Source organism: Argiope bruennichi, chromosome 2, assembly GCF_947563725.1.
Source record: "Argiope bruennichi chromosome 2, qqArgBrue1.1, whole genome shotgun sequence".
NCBI lineage: Eukaryota > Metazoa > Arthropoda > Arachnida > Araneae > Araneidae > Argiope > Argiope bruennichi.
In genome coordinates, this window is record NC_079152.1 from 72944225 (window position 1) to 72966671 (window position 22447).

The following is a 22447-nucleotide window of genomic DNA, read 5'->3' on the forward strand; positions in this document are numbered from 1 at the left end:
AATATACCTTTTAATACCATTAGAACCTTTTCATTGTCACTTGATGTTTTCATTGGATTGAATACTTTTAAAGAAATTTTTATGATACAGTTAGAGTTAATAGCATTTAATTATTTTATGCCTAAAATAATTTGGTAATATTTCAATATAATTTGGACGTACTAAAATAAAAGTACGAATTAAAAGTAGTACATGAATTCAGGAATTTATTTTTTAAAGAATTAACCAACATGTTACATGAAAATATATTACTTAATCAATATTCTTGTCATTTTTATTTTAAATTATATGCTGTTCTTAGTAAAAAGATTAAATTTAATTTTAAATTGTAGTTATATTTATGCTAATTTATTATAAGTTATTATTTCCATTAAGAGTGACCTAATTAACTACAAAAATAGTATAAATCTGCATGAAATCCAAAAAATGTGCGAGTTTATTTAATTTAAGAAAAATTCAAAGTATTTATATTTACTGCTTCATTAAATTGCATTATCTGGAGTGAAGAAATTTTCTAAATTCTTATTAATTGTGCAAGAAGTTATAAAATTAATATATTTTACTATGATGTGATTAGTAATTTTTAAATTATTCATTTTAACTCAATATGCAACTGAATTCTTTCAATGACATTTTTTTAAATCATTTTCTGGAATTTCATCAATAAAATTATATTAATTTTCACAGAAATTTCTTGAATAATTTTTCTTATATCTGACACTGATAAAAATTTTGGGATTAAAAAAGCTCGCATTCAGCAGAATAATTAAAATAAATAAACAAAAATATGTCAAATAATAAAAAAATTAAACAATGTAAATGTATTTGTTAAGTAAAATAACAAATACAGACATTTGAACAAAGACATTTTTAAATTGACAAAAGATCTTGGGGAAACGTTATCATTCCACATTTAATGATTATATCTAATATTAATGACATTTTAATATATAATTTTTTTTGACAATTTATAAAAACAATGTAGTTTAGAAATTTTAAATACAAATAGAAGATTTCTTTAGCATTTGAATATATTTTAAAAATCTCCATTCAGCTAATCCTAAAATTTCATTCAATTTCTAATTAAAATATGATATTTTGTACTAAAAATATAAGAAAATACAATGTTGATTATTCACTTCTTTATAAAAAAATATTCATATCAACAACAATCAATCAAAACTAATATTATAAACAAGTGAAAATGTAACCAGTGATCTGTAAAAAATAAAAAATAAAACATTAAAGCTCCCAATAAGATGGAATCAAATAGATTATAGATGCAATACTGTCATCCAATGAAACTTTGATTTTTAAACATTTCTTGTTGTATAATACAGAATTAAAGTTCATCATACTGGAAATATAAAATAAATGTATCAAGATCTTTACAAATGGAATTTTTTAAAAGGAAGTTTTGTGCATTACTACTAACTGGAAATTATTTGTATAAGGATAATTCACCAGTTATCTTATCAGTGTCTGACCTCAAAAATACTTAATTTATAGATATTTAAAATTGGCTATAGGTATCTTGAATACGAATTTCTTTGAATTCAATCCATATTATTTTCCTCTGTGTTAATTATTAACAATTTATTACAATTTTGAATTTTTCATAATTCTTTAAATCAATTGAATAGATTTGAATTAAAAAGATGCCATATCTAGGTACTTACAAATATTAATCAAAAATGTTTTAACATTTGATTGTAATAGAATTTTGAGAATGTTTTTATTTCCTAAACAACTACGATGTGAAAAATAGTACTTACAATTCAAAGTCGCCTCTGATCAAATTTGAAATTTATCATGCTATTCAATTAACAGACTGTATAATAAATACTTTTAATTACAAATAAACAAAATAATTTAAAATACTTTTACAAAATTAAATAACCTTACACCAAGAAATGCTAACTGAAAATAGCTTTTGATATTTTTTAGAAAAGTTAAATGATTTTACAGTTAACACTGCTTATGCAGACTTAAAAAGTTCTCTTGTCTCTAAAATTCTGATAAAGGATTTTTTTTTCTAAATTACATGAGCATAAATTTTGAACAAAATTACTAAAAAATTTACTTTGCTTTTACTATTCATTGTACGATGCATGTTTTTTTAGTAAGTCTAAATTCATACATTAGTAGAAAGGCAAATAGGAAATTTACTATAGTCCCTGTAAAATTACAAAATCTAATTAATAGCTATTCATCTGTAGAATATGACATAGACTTTAAAATAATACTATACAGAAAAAACAGTAATGAGACAAGTTATTTTGCTCTGAATTACATTAAAAAAATTATGATTACTAATTACCTTTGCAGGAAAGTCGTTCAGAGTATATTTGCTCTTTTCTTAAAATAGAAAAATTTTACTTTGGTTTAGATTTCTAAAATTAAATATTTTGTGAAAAAGCAAGGCATAAAACTTTCAATAAACATAAAATGTTAAAAAGGAACATACAAAAATAACAAATACAATAACATTAAGCAGTCTAAATAACAAATATATATAATTTAAATGCAGATTTTTTTCTTTTCTAACCATTTTTCTTAAACTTCTTAACAAAAAGATAATAACAATAAAAGTAAATCTGTAAAAAATAAAAAATAAAAACAGCACAACATACATAATATATAAATATCACAAAATATAAGTTAAAATTTGTATACAGAAAACAAATCCTAATCTTTAACAGGAGGATCCTTTTTCTGAGATCGAGATATGCGAGGTTCTATACTTAATAATCTTGATTCTAATGCAGCTTGTTGACTACGTCGTACAAATGAATCTTTGTCAAGTCTTTGACGTATAAGGTCACGTAAATCTGATGCTGCCAATGCCAATTGCCGTGACTATAAATAATATATGTCACAATAAAGTACATTACAATAAATTTAGAAATTTAAAAATAAACTTTTAAAACATGCTGCATTTAATTAATTTTTTTATTTGATTTCAAACAAATCTAGAAACTTATTTAAAAAGCTTCATCCAAAATTGAAACTAAGAGAAAAATCGCTTTTCGTACTTAAATATAAAGAATTAATAATTTGGCTACTGCAAATATTAATTTAAAGCTAACTCTGACAAGATGAGACTATACGATTTTTTAAAATTATAAAACTGACTATTATTAGATTTGGCATATGAATAACAGTAATTTTTTGCCAATTTTTTTTTTGAAATTAGTCTATAAAATTCTTAACTCTTTCTCCCTCCAATAAACTATCATATATCAGAAGATTCCACAAGTTATTCAGCATTTGAACAAATAATTTGTTCCAAACTAGGCAATCATGATTTCTGTAACTGTTACACAGGATTTGGCCCATTTTTTAAGCGCAGATAATCAGTTATGATATCAAGTTATATTTGGAAATGGAAGGTAATTTTCTACCCAATTTTAATATGCTAGCAATTATCGTATATGAAAATTAAAAATATCATTTTAAAAGTAGTAATTATTTTAAAAGATGTTACGCCTAAATGTTCATAAAGGATAGTCTACAGTTTTAAACCTTATAAATTTTAAAATGTCCTATAACTAAACTGTTGTTTGATGCCATAAATCGATTTCTCATGGTAAAAAATTACCCAAAGTGCTAAGTTTGGTTAATATTTAGATACACAAAATTTAGATATTCTTCAGATGTCAGAAACATTTTTTTTGACACCTTAAAAGCACCTGTAAAGTTACAATTGATTGCTACTTGTTGCATGACAAAATATTTACAGTTAAAATTTCTGACAGAAGCTTGATTCCTGTCTGTAAAAAAATATTCAAAAGCACTGAAAGTTTTATCTAAAGTGCACATAAAACTAAATCCCAATTAGATACATAGCAACAACATAAAAAGTCTTATTATATGAGCAAAAGAAATAAAATGTATATATTTTAATGTTTGGAAAAGTATTAATTTTAATGCTAAAATTTTTACATTATTGATAAAGAGAGAAAAAAAAATTAGCTGCTTTTTATTCGTTTTCATTTTATTCCTTCATTTCTTTATCAATATGCATTATCCCTGTAAGTCATTTCTTGCTAGTCATAAATTATATACCATTTTATTTTAAAAACATATCAAAGAAGTAATACTTTTCCTTCAGAGATAAATGTAAATCAGTTTTTCTTCCAATGCAAAACAAAGGACATCACTTTAAATGTCTATTTACTGTTCCACATATCTTTTACTTGCATTATTATATAAGTTATTGCTATTATTCATCATATATTTTGCTGCTTAAGGTGAATAGAAATTTGAAAGCAGGAATAAGCAGGATGACAAAATAAAAACTGTAATATTATCTAAATGTAATTTGTCAAAACCAAAATATCACACTTAAAAATTTGAGAATAGATAAAAATTTAATTCTTTTCATTCATTCTTAAAGGTTTAAAATTCTATTCAAATGGATACAAGAACACTTTGATTCCCTCTAACAGTATTATTTGACAGATCCCAGTTGTTTATATAATTGAGATCAAATAAAAGATAAATACAAATATTTTATAGTCACTTATAAGCTTTTATATACTCTAAGAATCAAATCTTTCCAAAGAAAATAATTTAATTATAAATTTCATTTAAAATTGTGTATTGTTTTGTAATTTTTTTTTTTTTTTTTTTTTTTTTTTTTGCTTATCAAAAGAAATTCTTACAAAACCTCATTTTTCAAAAAGTTTATTCATTTTTATATTCAAGCAAACTGAAATTCAGTATTTTTAAATTTTATTTTATTCTCTCAAATTGTAAAATATAAAGTAAAAAAATGCCTAATTTTACATTGACACAAACAGTAGCATTATAAGATTTCAATTAGTATTTTGGGAATTATTAAAATAATTTCAAACTGCCCATTTCAGCATGTGCATGGAATAAATGAAAGATATATATTGCATTCAAAAAATACTAAGTACATAGTCAAATAATATTTTGATGCCAACATTTTTTTAAAATTTAATTTAAGATCATATACAATATTATACTTACATTATGGCAGATTAATTTTATGAAATTTTAAACTTTTATAAGAAATGTGGAGGGCATAAACTATTTCCAATAAATTTAAACACAAATGGGCCTCTGTTTGTTATAAACTATAGAATAGGTTATGCATTAATTATGAAGAGAGAATTTGGACAGTATGTTTGTAAATTTGAATAATTCAATCCAATAAAATATTTATTAGAAAACCTTTCCTTTAAAAAATTACCTTTTTTCCCTCTTTTTTCCTTTAGTTGATTCTTTTTTATTATTTTTTTTTAATTTCATTATTACATTACATGAACTGATGATTAAAAATTCTTGCCAGGAGGACAGAGACTATCCATCAAATTTAATAGTAGATACTATTAATAAAATACTATGACTATGCAAAGTCATAATATTATGGCATTGATTTCATTTTGATTGAATTTGTTATGTTGTTTTCTAACGCATAGTTCCATCGTCAGGAAGCCAGTTTTATGAACAATTCAGTGGGATATTGAATGGATGTGGAATCAAACAATGTTTCACAACCTTGAGGATGAATATGCTGACTTTGGTGACAAAATAGAGTATTCAAGAATCAACCTAAATTTTAATGATAGGACTATTAGGAAACAGATTATAATGGTCCTTGTAGTAATTTCTGTACCCCATTTTGGACATTGTAAAAAAAAAATAACAGATTGAGATGAAATGAATTAGTTGAGTATTGAGGCAGCATTGAACCGTGAGCTGAATAGCTAGTCAGTGTTGAGTCGAACATTGCATAAGTAGTGACTTTGCAATCATTTGAATTACAAATAAAAAGCTGTCAACATTTTAAAATTTATAAATGCAACCTACATGAATCATTTTAGAGACAATAAAGAAAACTTAATGCAACAGACTCGTAGGAATGAGTTGTAACTTTGCATGCTCTTATAAAATGGTTTGTATATTAATTTATGCAAAAATTTAAGTGTGTTGACATTTTAAAAAATCAAATTATATCTATGAAAAATTATATAACATGTTAAAAATTACTTGTAAATGATAAATATGATGGAAAATAAGAATAATACTTCAATATTATTTTTCAAGATATGAATACAAACCTAAAATTCTATTTTGAACATAAGAAGGTCAAAAATTTGTAAGTTCACAGTTTTGAAACAAATAAACCTAGACAAATGAAATTTGGCTTCTTGGAATAACTTTTATTTACTTTTGAAATCTGTTGAATAAAATGGATGTTTCATTTGGAATTTTATAAGTTTGCTCTTATTTGAACATGCATATGATCACTCATAAAATTTTTAGTTCCAAAATCTTCAAAAGTATATTAATTCTTTTCAAATGATACCGTTATTATGTTTGTATGATGACACGAAGATAATAAATCTTGGTAATTCTTCTATTTTGCGACTTTAGAAGGAATTCACACCATGTATTATAGGGCTAGTACTAGTAAAAGCCTTTCAAGATTAACTGCCCTATTTGATAGTGTGATATAAAATTCTTGAAAATAGATAATCATTTACATGTCATCCTTGTCATCTAACAAACAATTCAAAAGTCCATCTTAAAATAATATAAAATGAAATATCAAACTAAACTTGGCATTGATATTAATGTAAGCAAAACACTGCATACAAAACAAATTTTTTATAAGAGTTCCTGCAGTAAAATATCTATAATGTAAATACTAAGTACTTATCATAATTACTCCAATTTTTAAACTCTATGGGAAAGAATAATTAAAGGGTTTAAATTATTTTAAAAATTTATATATATCTTAAAAGAAACATAATATTTTATAAAATTTTTTACATATACAAAACAATTAATCATTATTCAAACCACTAAAGAAAAAATCTTGCCTGCTCTATAGTAGAATTTTTTTCTTCCTTAAAAGCCTTGACTCTCTCATCTTTTGAACGAAGTTTGGCCATCATTTCTTGCAATTTAGCATAGTCTTCAGCTTCAATTCTATAAAAATTTGTTAAATAATTTTTTAAAAAACCAAAAATTTTAAAAGTTTTTAAAATATTTTCTAAACAATTTTAGCAACAATTGAACAAATTTTAATAACAAAACATTTATATCAGTATTCAAAAATCTATAATTGTATAATAAAATAAAAAATATTAATTTAATCAAGGAACTTAGTTTGAATAATTAATAAATGCATGTCAAAATGTAACTTCCTTTTAAAACTATAAAGAAATATAAATACAGTTGATGATGCACAATCACACAATTATAATTTTTAACTTAAAACATGCAGAATTGAAATAATATTATATATATCGTTTAAAGTACAGTAAGTTATGACACTGATTTGTTCTATTGCAAATTCATTCCATAGATTTTATACAACAAATGTTGGGAAAATTCTGCATAAACAATTTCATAATTTACTTTGCTTACCTTTAGCCCAGATACATTGCACAGAATTTTTTTAAAAAATATTTTTACTTTCAAAAATTAAAAGAGATAACAGCATATTTTCGTAAAAGAATGTCAGAATGGACAGTAAATGGCATATAAACTTTCCAATAACTAAAATGCTACCAATTAAACAAGTTCTAAAATAAATGCTTTTAATTTTTTCACAGTACATAAAGCCAATAAATGTCATAACAATCATTTTTACATAACACAGTATTCCTTCTTGAGCTTCACTAACAACTAAAGATAAATTAATAGATCCTTAGCATGTAAAATTAAATTCTGTTAGAAAAATGTATTAAAATAATATTTTTGAAGATTTATATAGGTTCATAATAATAGCTTATGTATCAAAATAATTTAAGAGTTTTCAGGGCAAATGATTAGACATGACAAGTCTTTTCCCATCTTTTCCCTTGCATTTATCAAAACAGGTATTCACATAATCTGTACATAATTTTTAATTGGAAATGAATTTTTTTACATGCAGGTTTGCTTACTTTTCCCATTTGTGTAAAGTAATTGCCCATACAATCATTACAAAATAACAACATTTTGGCTAATAAGTAATATATAATTACTTTTGCATATTTTTCTTATGATCCTCTTCTTTAGCTAATCGTTCTTGCATAACTTTCAAACGTCTTTGTTCACACATTTCAGCAACTTTTTCAGCAGCTCTCAAATTAGCAACTTGTTGATAGCACACAACCTGCTGTTGCCATTGTTCCATAGCCTTATCTAATTCATGCTGATTCATCTTTACTTGCTTCAGTTTCTCTTTAAATTCTTCCCTGTAATGAGTGAATAAAAATTTGATGAAAGAATAAGTAAAGTATAGAATAAATTCGATTTATTATTCATCTATAAACAGAGAAAAGATATGCAACATGCTTAATGAACTAATCAATGTTGGCAAGATATTTTAATAGATCTTTGAAATAGCTACTTAGACAAATAAAGATTACGGAAACAAATTTGAAAAATAATTTGATATTACTTTTAAAATTTGCAACCTAATATCCAGATTGGGAAAAAAATACTGCTTACTATTAACTAAATATTCAAATTTAATAATACTTATTCATAAATAAATAATTTTACTCAAAACTTGAGCTATTCTAACAGTAAGGAATATTTACCAATAATTAAGAATAATGGGTGAATGTTAATAGCCGTAGATTATTTGATCTACAGTTGTTAAAATTGGTACAAATTCACGTTGGGGAATGAAAATCTTTTTAAATTAAAAATTGTGCCAAGTTTAGTGCTTCACAACAATTACTCTAAAAATACTTAATACTACACAAAACCAATTTTTGTACATTTTAAAATGTCAAAATGTCTTTGTAATAACATTAATTTACTTGCCATACAATTTTTTTTTTTTTCTGAATTTCAACAATTTTCCAAAAATACTTTTTAATATCAGTCTCAATAATAATTTCCATCCATGTGCTAGAATTCAATGTAATTTCACTGATTCATTAAATATTTAACATATAATTTTCTCCCGGCACTGAAAACTAAAGAAGAAAGATTTAGTTTGTACAGTTTACATGAGAAATTGGAAAGTAAAATTACATGACAATCAAAAATATTGTTCAGTATAAAAATAGCTAAACATGGAAGTTGCCTTCTTTAATTGCATTACAATATAATGAGACTTCACTCCATTAAGAAATTTAATTTACATAAGTAGAATGTATGTTTTACACACAAATAAATGCAACCAAAATGCAATTCATTATCTATAACAGATGAAATAAATAAACTAACTATGAAGATACATTCAGATGATTAAAAAATATAAACATAAAAGTTTAAGTAATGATTCTTTACAGACACTATCCAAATCTCCAAAAAATACTATCCAGATAGCAAGAAACAGATCATGAGATCCCTCTTGAAGAAACTTGTCAATTAAATTCAATTTAACACTTTAACATATATTTAAGCTAACTAACCAGTTAATGATTTGTTTTAGGTTAATTTCTTATATTAAAAGTATACTTTATTTATTTATTTATTATGACTCGTGAATGTGTAGAATTCGAATTTGCAAACCATACAATTTAAGCAGATACTTAGAGTTAATAATGCATAATTAGAAATAAATATTATGTAATAGATAAGAACCTAGTCAATTATACTTGATGAAATATTTTTAATTCACATAATCTGTATTTTTTACGGATTTATTCGAAAAATAGACTAATTGGTATTTTTAAATCAACCTGGAGGCAGCTTTCCACAACCCTAGACAGCTACCCAGTTGGAAATCTGTCATTGTTTATAGCTAATTTCAAAATATACCAATACAGGTAATAATTAATATAGCTCATACAAAACCACATACTACAATAAAAACAGTAATTTAAAATCTTATCTTTGTAATCTATCTTATCTTTGCTATTTATATAAAGTAAATTCTCAAATTCATAAATAAATGTTATTTCTTTAAAAAATTTTCACATAGTATATGTTCTACATTACATCTAACACAATTACGAGAAGTTGATTCACTTTATAGGATGGCCCTATTTTTCAAAATTAAAAATCTGAACAGTTATTTTTTGAAAGCATTAGTGTTAACAAAGTGGTAGAAAAATGAGTTTATAACACGAAGAAAACATTTGAAAATATGAAACACTTATTAATTCATAAAAAAAGATAAGTGATTGAAAAATTTAATTTTCGAAATAAAATTACTGTGCTTAATACAGACGCAGAAAGCATTACTCATATACTTGAAAATTAAAATGATAACAGCAAAAGGACACCCACGCACTTCGCTTCAGCACTTCATCCCTCTTATGAATAATTTCCATTCTCCTCTTCTGAACTTGTTCTTGCTTTATTTGAATAGCTTTTAGCTTCTGCTCTGCCTCATAACGAGACAGCCTTTCTGATGAATAATTTGGTTTAGGATTCTTTGGTTCATCAAATGATTTAGTTTGATTTTTGGCTACTTGCTATAGAAATGAAATATACAATAAGAAAATAATTACAAAAAAGCATAGAAAAGTAAGCAAATGCATAACATAGAATAAAACAATTAAATGTATTTAGGTTCCATTAGATAAAAATTGTATCAAATGAATACAATTAAAATTAAAATTTTCTTTTTAAATTCTACTATTTTTATTTATGCTGATGAATGTTTTTGGTTATTGTTCATTTGTTTTTCCATTTACACATCATGTATCACTGTTACATTTTGCTGGTTTTAATAAAAATGTATTTGATTAAATTTATTAAAAAAAACAATATAAATAATAGTAAATAGTGTCAATGTACCATTAAAATTTTTTTCTTTGTTATAAAATAACAAGTTCTTTACTAATGAAATGAAATACAATTTATTTTTATAAAAATTTTAATTAATTGATTTATTGTATTTTAGTATCTTTAATAAACATATAATCTACAACAAAAAAATTCGAATAGAATCAATTTATTTAATATCACAGTCAAATAACAAAAGTCATGTCATCAAATGTTATACAGTGTCTTTTGTTCCAAAGTAATACTACAAAAAGCAAGTGCTAGATGATAATAGATTCTAGAATTAATTGGGATGGAGCAATTAAATCTGTTTTGAAAAGAAATAAGCTAACAACAGCAAAAAAAAATGTTCAGTCAAGTAATGGAATCTTTTAATAGATTTTATTTGATAAGCTGGTTACATGTCTGAACACATTTTTTTTCTCTATTTATTGTATTTCTTAAGATTTATGTAACTAAATAATAAAGTATTTAAAATTTTAAAAAATAAGTTATTGAGAAAAGAAAGCATATTACTAACACAGGAGATCAAATATATATATATATAAAAATTATTATACCAAAATTTTAATCATGAAGAACATAGAAATTTCATGAGTATTAGTAGTCAATTTTATGGACTTAAAACTGGTTAACCTTCACCTCAACAAGGAAGTCATGCAAATTACCTCGATTTTTTGTACCCATGGAATAATAAAGCTAAATAATAACATTGGATAAAAAGAAAGATCAAGAACATGGCTGATGGAGAAAGAATTGTCATCTAAGAACTCTTAGCTGAATTAAACAGAATCATCATACCTCCACTTTCACACAAAATTAAAATTATTGAAATAGTTTCATGAAAGGTCCTATCATTATTTTGAATAAATAGGATAAAAATATGTGATATAAATTATACAAAATTGAAAGTTGAATTTTTCTTATAGTCCTAAAATGATTCAGGTTTTAAGCAATTCTCATTTCATCAATTCCTTAAATAAAACTGAGTGAAAAGCATGGATCTCAATTATCTCTGCTATTGAAACATTTCTGCAAAACCAAAAGACTAAAAATTAAGTTGATTTACACTGCTGTTATTAGACTGCTGTTATTTTTTTAAAAAAAATTGATAAAAATTATTAAATAACAAGGATTTAACATCTACATCATAAAAATAAATTAATGAGTTAATATAATTGAAGTTACAATTATACCTTACAACAGTGGATGAACAAAAGCTAAAGTCATATTTGCTTTCAGCACACAAAAAATACATCAATATGAAAACTTTTGTTCCCCAACAAGTACAACATTTACAGTTTCAGGACAACATCTTGAAACATTTTTAACATAAAAGTTTGGTGATAATTATTAAAATATTAATTTTGTAAACCAATTCAAATAGCGAGAAAAATTATTCATTCATCCTTGCATAAGATAAAAATATTCACAGGAATTAAAACTCATCGTACAAAAATAAAATACTGAAATATTTGTATACTTAGCATAATTATTTGTCTAACAAAGTGCTAAAAGCCTCCACTTTCACAAATTTCTCATAAAATAGGTTACTAATATAAATAAGCTAAACTTCACTATAAACTCATAAAAATTATCTTACCAAGTCTATAAAACATTAAAAACGATCAAATTAGCAACTTTTTCTGACATATATTATTATAAAAACCTAAAACTAAAATGATTCTGAAGCTGATGTAAGTCTAATTAAAAACAAGATATTATATAATTAATCTTAATTAGTTATAACAAAACGAATTAAGCACATTGCAGGTATTCCATCCCCAATTAATACATCATAATAGAAACGTCCGTAGATGTTTATCAATTTGATAAATTATAAAATAACATACTTTTAACTAAGAAAAATGGTATTTGAATCTTAAAATGAATGTGATGAAGAAAATATAAAAAATTGTAAAAATTCTGATTACAAAGGGAAAAGATGAAAGATGTCATTTTAAAGCGAACAGATCTAATCATTATGACAAATTATGCAATTGAAATCACCAGGATATCAATCAATCTCGAAAAAAATATTTTCATAGCTTCTCAACACCAAATTATAATTTTTATATCATTAAGATCTTGAAACGGCAAGAAATTAGGTCAGAATATAAAAGATAGTTTTAAATAACACTGTTCAATTAATTGAAATGGTAGGTATTGAAAGAATAAGGCAAAATTTTTCTTTCATACGTAAATATCAATTATAAGATACTAAGAGGAATATTAAAAACTGGTCCAAATAATGAACCTTTTTAAAAGTTAGATAAATTCCTGAACTATTTATGAACACTATATTATCAAAGATATGAATTTTTGCTTCAATTATTCTTATCATGTATTCTGTATCTCATCATAAATAAAGCTAAATAGACTATTTCTTATAAGCATAAGCAATCAAAACTTACCAAAAAAAACATCTAAACAAATTTATATTTAAGAAAATTTGTAAAGAAAAATGATTGTTCTTATTATAAATGTCAATTTTAATTTGCATGTAGAATGACGAGCTTATCAGTGAAGAAATATTTATACTATACATATAAACGTATTTATAAATGCAAAAGTAATATTTTTTTTTTCTTTTACTTCTCAAGCAACAAAGCAAAAATAATAAAAACAAAATATTTACTTTCAAACTTATTTTACTGCAAGATTTAATCCTTTAATTACTAATATTTACAATTGTTCCATCATATAAAATCATAAAAAGTTTCTCTTTTAAATGAAAATTAATTATTTTGATCTTATGAATCCAACTACAGCTGTTCATAATTTAGAATTGTTTCTAAAAATGCTTTAAAAACATTTTATGAACAAAACCTATTAAAATGTATATTCAAAAGAACACTATTTTTACAAAGTTAAAATAATAGATTAAAATTCCATACAATATAATTTTTAAATGTTTAATATTAATCTTCATTGAAAGTAATGAAATTTCCCCTTCAGAAATATTTCCCAACCAATTACAATTTTTACACAGATCTTCATCCATTAATGAGCATATTTCAGATTCCGAGAAAATTAATGAATATTTTTAAAATGAATTTTAATGAATCACCTAACCATTGAATTCACATTAAGCTTATACATTTATAAAATTGATAATCAAAGAAATTACCTTAAAACTATGTCTTTTTTGAAAAACAGATGATCTCTCACTATTGTCTTTGTCAGAAGCTGCATATCGGGAGCAAACATGAGTTGGCGTACCCTTATCAGAAATTGTCTTAAGATGCTAAAATTTTAAAAAAATAATATAAATTAAGTAGAAGAATTGGGGGAAATACAATTTTAATTCGTCATTGGAATCATTTTAATTTTACATTAGAAAGAAAAATAAAACTCCACCACATTAAAAATATTCTTTTCTCATATATGTAGAAACAGCATGTGTTTTTTAATGTACAATAGCATTAAATTAGATAATCATAAATTTATAATCTGGTTTGCAACATTTACACTCTTTACAATCATTAACAAATTGCATATAAAAACCCAATCATAAAAACCAGAATGATTCAAATAAAATGCTAATTGTTGTATTAAAAATCTTTTGATACTTTTCTGTTGACCAACAAGAAAAAATGTTGGAGCAATGTTATGTTAACTAGCACTTTCTACAAAGCACAGTTTGTGCATAAACAATTTCCCAACTTCTATTTAGTTGATAAATAAAAGCATAGTTTTATTTAATTTTGCTTGCAAGTTCTCTATTTAATGGTCATCTAATAGCACACGTTCCTGATATGTTAACAACTCAATTATGCAAGAACGTGTTAACTATCAAACTACATGACTGCCTTTACTATCTCTTTACTACAGATGACTTTGGGAGCATCTAATTAGATGGTTAGATACAATTAGATATTGAGTGTGAACCCAAGGTGAGTCATGCAACAGAGAATGTATTAAATTGAAAGTCTTCAGGCAAATGGAAGTCTTCATAGACAGAATTTGAGTTCTAGTGGAGATACTGCCAAAAACTGTGATTTCCAGATCTTTTGTCTTCAAAGTTGCTAACTTCACTGCCAAAGCGGGTTCTCATAAGCCTGTTATTCATTCAGATATATCTGTAAAACTATCTTCCTTATCATTAAATTAATTGTGCATGGAAGCAATATTACATATTCAAAACAATGTCAACTGCACAGTCAGCCTCAGATGCATTACTGTATAAAAGAAAGAATACAAACATCAAAATTATAAATCCAAGAAACTCTTGTATAAATTGAAATCTCATTATAATGGTTTGTGCAATAATCTAAAAACTATGCTGATAATAAATGGGATTTACTATGATAATAAATGGGATTAAGAGTCTAAATACAATCACATAGAATTTTACATCACTAATATGATGCAAAAGTTTTAACCCTCATCCTCCCCAGGTCCTACATCATTTGTAAATAAAATTAATGGAAAAAAAAAGAATCTTGATTTTTAAGGTCCTTTTGAAATTTGCTAATTACATTTAAATGGATTCTCATTTCATAATTAGCAGTTAATTCTGTACTTGCATGCTGGTTTCCAATTCTGTTATTTGTATTAAAAAAACACTGATTGTATGTATATTTGCTCAAAACCGTATAACAAGCGAAAATATTGAAGAAGCTTCCACTAATATAATACTATAATTGTAAATTACAAATATCAAAGAATAATTTAAAAAAAATATTGAAAATATTGTTAGATTGAAATTAAAAACAAAGTCAACATACTTCTTCTGAGCTGCTTCTTTTTTGTTTTAAGGCAAAATTTTTCCATCTTTCCATTTCAGCCTCTTCTTTCTTCTTTTCACGTTGCTCTCGCTCCTTGTCCCATCTTCTTTGAGCTCGTGCTTTCCTTTCTTCCTCTTCTTCCATCTTTTCATATTTCTGCAGAATCACCTCAAGAATTTTCATATCCTAAAAGTTTTGTTCTATTATTTTGATCTATTTATATATGGTCATAAAAATACATAAATAACTAAAATTAACATTTTTTTCCTGATAAAACATAATGGAATTTAAATCAATCAGCAAGCAAAGTTTCTTTAATTTGTTTCTATTTTTTTGCTGATTTTGATTAATTACTATATAAAGTTACTGTATAATATGCATTAAGTACAATATCATAACAGCAGAAAACAATATCTCATGTTACTAAAATTCTTTCTTTAATAGCATACAAAGCTAACACTATTTCTTTCTTTCTTCTAATTCAAAAACAATTATAATAATCTTGATAAAAGATTGAAAAACTATACCCAGCAAAATTTACATAATATGACAGATGTTGTGAATTTTACTTAATACACAAGTTATTATAACCAGTTTGTTCACTTCAAAGGATAATTTCATGTGCACATGATACTTGTAAACATACTGTCATAATAATATAATATAATCATTATAATTTTAACACATATTGCCTATCTTGACTAATACTTTGAAATATCAAAGAAGTTATGTTCATCAAGTGAATTGATTCATTTTAGTCCTTTTCTAAAAAATAAACTATTTAAATGGTTGTATAATAGTTTAAAATACTTTTTGTCATGGAGAAATTGATACATAAATAAATATAAGAATAACAACAGTAATATTCATATTAACTATAATATTAAGGCACTTAATAACAGTAATATTAAGTGCCTCAAAATGAACAATCATAGCAGGCACACATAACTTTGAAGTTTCTAACAGGAAAATATATAAAATGCAAAAATAAACAAATAAAAAAGAAAGAGTCAGAAGAAAAAATTAAAAAGTGCTAATTTTTATTTTTCAAATTCAGAACTTCCGAAATTTCTTTCTTTTTTTAAAACAAAATAAAAATTGTTTTGTTACTCTGAAAGAGGAAAAATATTATTAGAAAAGAAAAAAAAAAGTTAAAAAAAGTAGTCGGAAAGAAAACTTGAAAGTAAATCATAGCCACTACATTTTAAACAGAAAAATATAAATTCAATGATATATAATTCAATGATAACCAAGTGCATAGAACAAAAAAACAACTTCACCATTTAAGACCTATAAGGTGGCAAATTTTTAAACAGTATTTAAGACAGATTATTCAAAGCTTATATGTATCAAGTAAAAATACAAATAAAATAAAAAATTTTAAACAATAGTAAACATCAAAATTTTGAAAATATTTTAATTTAAAACTTTAGAAAAATATGTCTGAAGTGTACATTTTTAGCATTCAAAGCCTGTGCTACAGAATATTGCTATACATTTGCTTCTATCATAGTTAAATATACCTAGAAAAACACTTAAAGTGCTTTTCTTTAATTAGAAAGTAATTTATATCACATATATGTGTGTAATGATATCAGTTAATTTAATTTCAATCTTATTTCATTTCCTTTTTTTTTTTTTTAAATTAGTTTGTTACTTTATTCTAAAATTCTCTTATTTCCCGATTCAAATCTTATAATATTTTTAACACAAGTTCCAAAATTGTTTACCATCACAGCCTCTCATGCCCAGAGCAGAGGAATAAAAGTCAATAATACTATTCTGATGATGATTAGGTGTGTGCCAAAGTGGCGTTACATTAATAAAAGCTCATAAATAATTTTTTTTTAAAATCGAATTTAAATAGCTATCAAAGGAATAGCTATTCAAAAAAAAAAAAAATAATCATAATCTTGTTTACTAGAAGATAAAAACAGCCAAAGGAAAAAAAGAGAAAAAGTGTAGGCCTAAAAAAGAAAAAGTGGAGAGGTCTAAATAGCTGAAGCAGAAGAGTCTACATAATATTCCAACAGCATCATTGAAACATAATTTGTAAATAATAAAATTTACAGAAGATAAGCAATTTAAATTTAAAAGAAAAACAATTATATAAATAAACAAAACAAAAAGTGAAAAATATAAATAAACAAATAAAAAATAAGTAAATAAAAAAAATAAACAGAAAAATAAATATATACAATGACTCAGTCTAAGGTAGAGTCCATGAATCAGCTGATAGAGTTCTTTTTGCATTTTTTTTCTTGTACTCACTAGATACTGTCCACTTTTAAGAGTACTTGACAAACCAGGATAAATTATTGTTCAATTTGGAAAATTCTGTTTTCATTATGATATAGGAAATCCCAAAATATTTTGAGCTTCTAAAGTCAATTTATTGTTTAATAGAATTTGGAAAATATTTAGTTGAGGTTTAATAAGTTTTCTCATATGATGAAGAATAGAGCAATGGAAAATATAGTGTGGAATGTCATCATAATCATTACCACATCTACAACTACAATTTCTCAAACTGAATCGTTTAAGATAATGCAGGCAAACTCCATGGTTTGTAGTTAATTGGGCTAAATATTTATTGTCCATACATCTGTTTATTTTTACCTGAGAAAAGATACTGAAAGTAAAACAGCCTTTTTAATTACTGTCCCATCTTAATTGACATTCATCAATGACAATTTTACGAAGACGAGTTTTGATTCTTCTTTCAGATTCTCCAAGGTGATAGTCAATTTTAAGTGAAGCAGTGAAGCTCAATAATACTATGCATTCCTTTCAAAGTTACATAAAATTACCCCATCCTAAGCCTATACGGGTTATAAAAACACCTATTAGAATCTCTTGGTAAATTCACTAAAGGAAAAGTTATGTCATTCTTGTCTTATGGTGTGAAGGAATATGTTCCAACTTCATATCCATGTACAAATTACGTTTCCCATAGTAAAATAAATTTTAATTAATTTCAAAAGTCCCCTTCTTTTGACCACACACCTACCAAAATTATATTACAATATTATATATGCATATATATTCAGACATACCTTTGGTGGTAATCTCATTTTAGCTTTTGGAAAAGTCTGGAGTTTGGCACACACAACAGGTGAAGTAATGCGAACAAAAAGATTACGTGATCCTTGATAATAAGGTGATGCAGGTGTAGACCAACTTGTTGGGCGCCCTCCACGATGAAGATTTTTCACAGAGGAGCTTCTTGAACGATGAAGTCGGCTACTATGATGAGTTCCTTGAGAATCAGATGCAGATAAAATGTCATCATGCGACTTTCTTCTAGTTGGAATGCGAAATGATTGAGATGTACTCTTGGAACCTAATAAATCTGCAGTAAGATATCTAATCAGGGAATATACAAATACATATATATTCTTTATTGAAATATTATAAGATCTTAAAGAAGCATATCAAAATAAAAGCATTGTATAAGTCTGACTCTGAAGAGTTGGTGTTTGTGATGCAAGAACAGTATGATATTAGATGAGTCTGTCATGATAATTTAGGAGGGAGATATCAACATTCCTATTTCACCCCTTCATTTACAGATAATTGAAGATACATCAATATGTGAAATAGAGGGGGAAATGCCCCATATCCCTATCCTATTGATTACAATCCAATTACTTTTTCATTTTCATACTTTCCACCCTCTTGGCAAAAACACTTGTCTATCTGAGGTGGATTGCCAGTAATCAATTTGTCCGAGTCATACTATACAATATTTTTATGTTGTTTTTCAATATTCTCTATGCTGTATAATATAAAGATGTCAGGAACATTATGGAACATTTTGCACTATTAGAATAAAAACATGTTAAGAATATAAATTGAAAATTAAGATATACTCCAAGACATATTTAAAAAAAATATTAAAATAAGTACAGGTTTAAAATAGCATTTATACTTTTAAAGGTATTGGTATTAAACTGGCTAATTATTTGAAAATAACCAATCATTTTAATTTGCACACACACATTTTTCTACCTTTAAATTTTTTTCTTATAGAATCTGCTGCATTCTGTTTCTCCAAGAAGTCACCAAATTTCAAAAGAGAGATGATTAAAATCTACTCTTTCAATTTTAAATTTTCTGAGCTTCAAACTTATCTATAAACCTCAACTAAAATTAAAGAATAAATTCACTATGGATCTAGCATAATCACTAAATTTAAAATTCTTAATTTTATACAGAAATCAATCATAATTGCTATACTACAAACCTGTTGAGTTCAATGCATTTGTGCAAGAATTTTTGAAAGTTTTTCTAACACAATTTCAATTAGTTAAGAGACTAACAGAATTTCAATAAATTAACAGAATAATTCTTATTACAAAATATTTTTAAATAAAAAAAATTATAAATAAATAATTTAATCAAAGTAAACCAATGTATAGTAAAAGTTCATATTTAAAAATGAAGGAAACTTTCCTTCTTAAAAAGGGATAAAAAAAATTAACAATCTAACTTTAATCATACTGATGCAGGATTCAATACTTTAATTATTCTTAGTAAAACAATTAAATAAAAAAAAAACTGACAATTTTTTTAAGTCTAAATTAAGAGTGATATTTGTAACTCTTTATAGTTATGTGTCAATGGCAGAAATTTTAAATGAAACTAATATTTAGCTGCCTTTTGAACGGTTTCATGTAAAAGAATTTAAAAAGATGCTTCTAATTGTAACTGTTAACAAAGAATAAAAATTTTAGTTTCCCCATTAATTTAATAACAAATTATGGAAAAGCCAAGATATAAATCCTAAATTAAAGAAAAATTTTTAGTTATGTATTCTTGTGAGGTTGTTTTTGATATAATTTTAGAACTATTATTTTTAGTCTGGTAATAATATTAACAATCACTTTTTCTAATATGTTACATTCATACCATACTATGGTACCTTTTGATTTTTGCTGCTTGTGAAGCTTGCTTTTGCTGCAAGGAGACAAAGAGTGAGAACGTCTCTTAGAAGTTGATCTCCAAATTAAGAACTCTCGTTCTGCTTGGCACTTCTGAAGCAATACTAAAATTTGCATTCAACAATAAATTAACTCAGCAAAAATACATTAGGAGAAAAAACATAAGGTATTATGAAAAATGCAACTAATGATTAACTTTTATTCCATATACAAATTACAATATTAAATTTTTTAAAAATTACACTGAAATGATTTTTTTTACACAATATGATTGACATTATTGAATTCATCTTTGATGAGCTTGTGAAAATTCTACAAAAAAATATACTGGAATAATAATAGATTTTTAATTGGTATATTATGAAGAAAATAATTAAACATTAGCAAATCAGAATCATCAGTACACAATGTATCCACTTCAACCACAGGAAAATTCATTTATGACATTCAAATTTTATTTTTTATTTATTTCAGGAACTTTTCTGATCAAGGGATTTCAGACAAAAAAAAACTTCCAAATATTAGTGATATCTCTTTAAATGATAAGTGGTGGCACAAATAAAACAGCAAAAATATTTAAACTTGCTGATAATTGAGACATCTGTTAAAACAGAAGTACCTAATATCATTAATATTAAAACAGATTTTAAAAATTACAAATTATTCTAACATTAACAAATAAAGCCCAACCTTCTATACACCTACTCTATAAATAAAAGTAATTCAAAAAATTCAAAATATAACAAAGATAATTAACAAAATGTAAAATATTCCAAAAATAGCAAATTCAGTGAGTATTAATTTCTGTAAAAAAAATAATTAAAGCAAAAGAAAAAAATTCACTAAATGTAAAATTATTAATATAATTAAAAATAATTGTACTCAGTTATAATACAGCAATTTACAAATGCCAGTATGGTTTTAAAAATACTTAAGATTAATGTGTTGAGTATCATACAAAGTACATTAACCAAATAATGATATTAATTCTTAGAGATTGTTTTATTTTTAACATGTAGCTGAATGAATAAAAAACAGTGACTATTGGAATGTTTTTTAAAAAATAATTATTAATATTTAAAAACATACAAAAATTACATGCAAAGAAAAAAAAATTATTTGAACAAACCTTTAAATCAGAAGACGAAGATAAGTTGTAATCACATTTTAAAATCTATTTTAAAACATTAGAAAACAAGAAAATATATTTAAAAAATTGAGAAAGCTTACTTATTCTCTGTTGTTCATATTCATCATATAATTTTACAACTTCCTCCAAAGGTTTATCAGATTCAATCTCATCGGAAAATTCTTCTAAAGTCTTCTGGAGAAGATCAACAGGCTAAAAATGCGAAACCAAAAGATTATTGGTTCGAAACAATATCTAATATCATATTTTATTCCATTGTAAAAGTTAATGAAAAGTTTAATTATTTTAAAACGCTTAACGAACTGCAAAATGTGTATATTTATACGAACCTTCACACCAACGCGAGAGCATGCTTCAAGCGATCGTGGGCTAGTTAACACATAAGGACAAGCTTGTGCATCAGGAGTATCATAATTATATAAATCTAAATTCAAAGACAAATCACGAGGAGGAGATGGAGCTTTTCCAGAGGGTGAAGTAGCATTCTGTTTTGTTTCTTCTGACTGTTCAACAGATGCATTCGCTCCTTCCGACATTCTTAAACAAATTCTTCAAGTTAATCTTTAACATAAAATATCAAACAACAATGCAAATAATTTATTTTCAATTGGAAAAAGAATTTTTAAAAGAAATAATCAGAAATGAAAAATAACCTTACAAATTAGCTCCATCTACGCACACAATTTAAGTACAAAAATTTCCAGAAACCTAAAGAATATAGATATAACAACTCACCTATACTACATTCTAATTGTTATTACAAACAAATCCTAGGGTACACCCAGAAATTATGTACATTTATTTAGTTGCCTCTTAGAAACATCACAGCAGACACAACCGCAGTTACAGATGACAGATCGAAAACGAAACGAGAGCCGTACTGAAACAAAACCGAATAAGAGATATTA

The 22447-nt window shown here is 25.0% G+C and overlaps 1 protein-coding gene across 2 annotated transcripts; it reads right to left on the reverse strand.

Annotated features, from left to right (window-relative positions):
- Positions 1 to 1025: 1025 nt before the first annotated feature.
- On the reverse strand, positions 1026 to 22414 carry LOC129962405 (coiled-coil domain-containing protein 177-like). 2 transcript variants are annotated; one of them, XM_056076162.1, is made up of 11 exons: positions 22275 to 22414; positions 21869 to 22076; positions 21620 to 21731; positions 20371 to 20493; positions 18503 to 18789; positions 15447 to 15632; positions 13847 to 13963; positions 10216 to 10403; positions 8010 to 8222; positions 6858 to 6966; positions 1026 to 2859 (listed from the first exon to the last, which is right to left on the reverse strand). In XM_056076162.1, the coding sequence occupies exons 2-11, from the start codon at positions 22073 to 22075 to the stop codon at positions 2689 to 2691; spliced, it is 1713 nt and encodes a 570-aa protein (XP_055932137.1). In that variant the 5' UTR covers position 22076; positions 22275 to 22414; the 3' UTR covers positions 1026 to 2688. The 2 variants fall into 2 exon arrangements, with proteins under 2 accessions (XP_055932137.1, XP_055932136.1); XM_056076161.1 differs by having other exon boundaries at positions 18503 to 18798.
- Between the last annotated feature and the right edge of the window lie 33 nt (positions 22415 to 22447).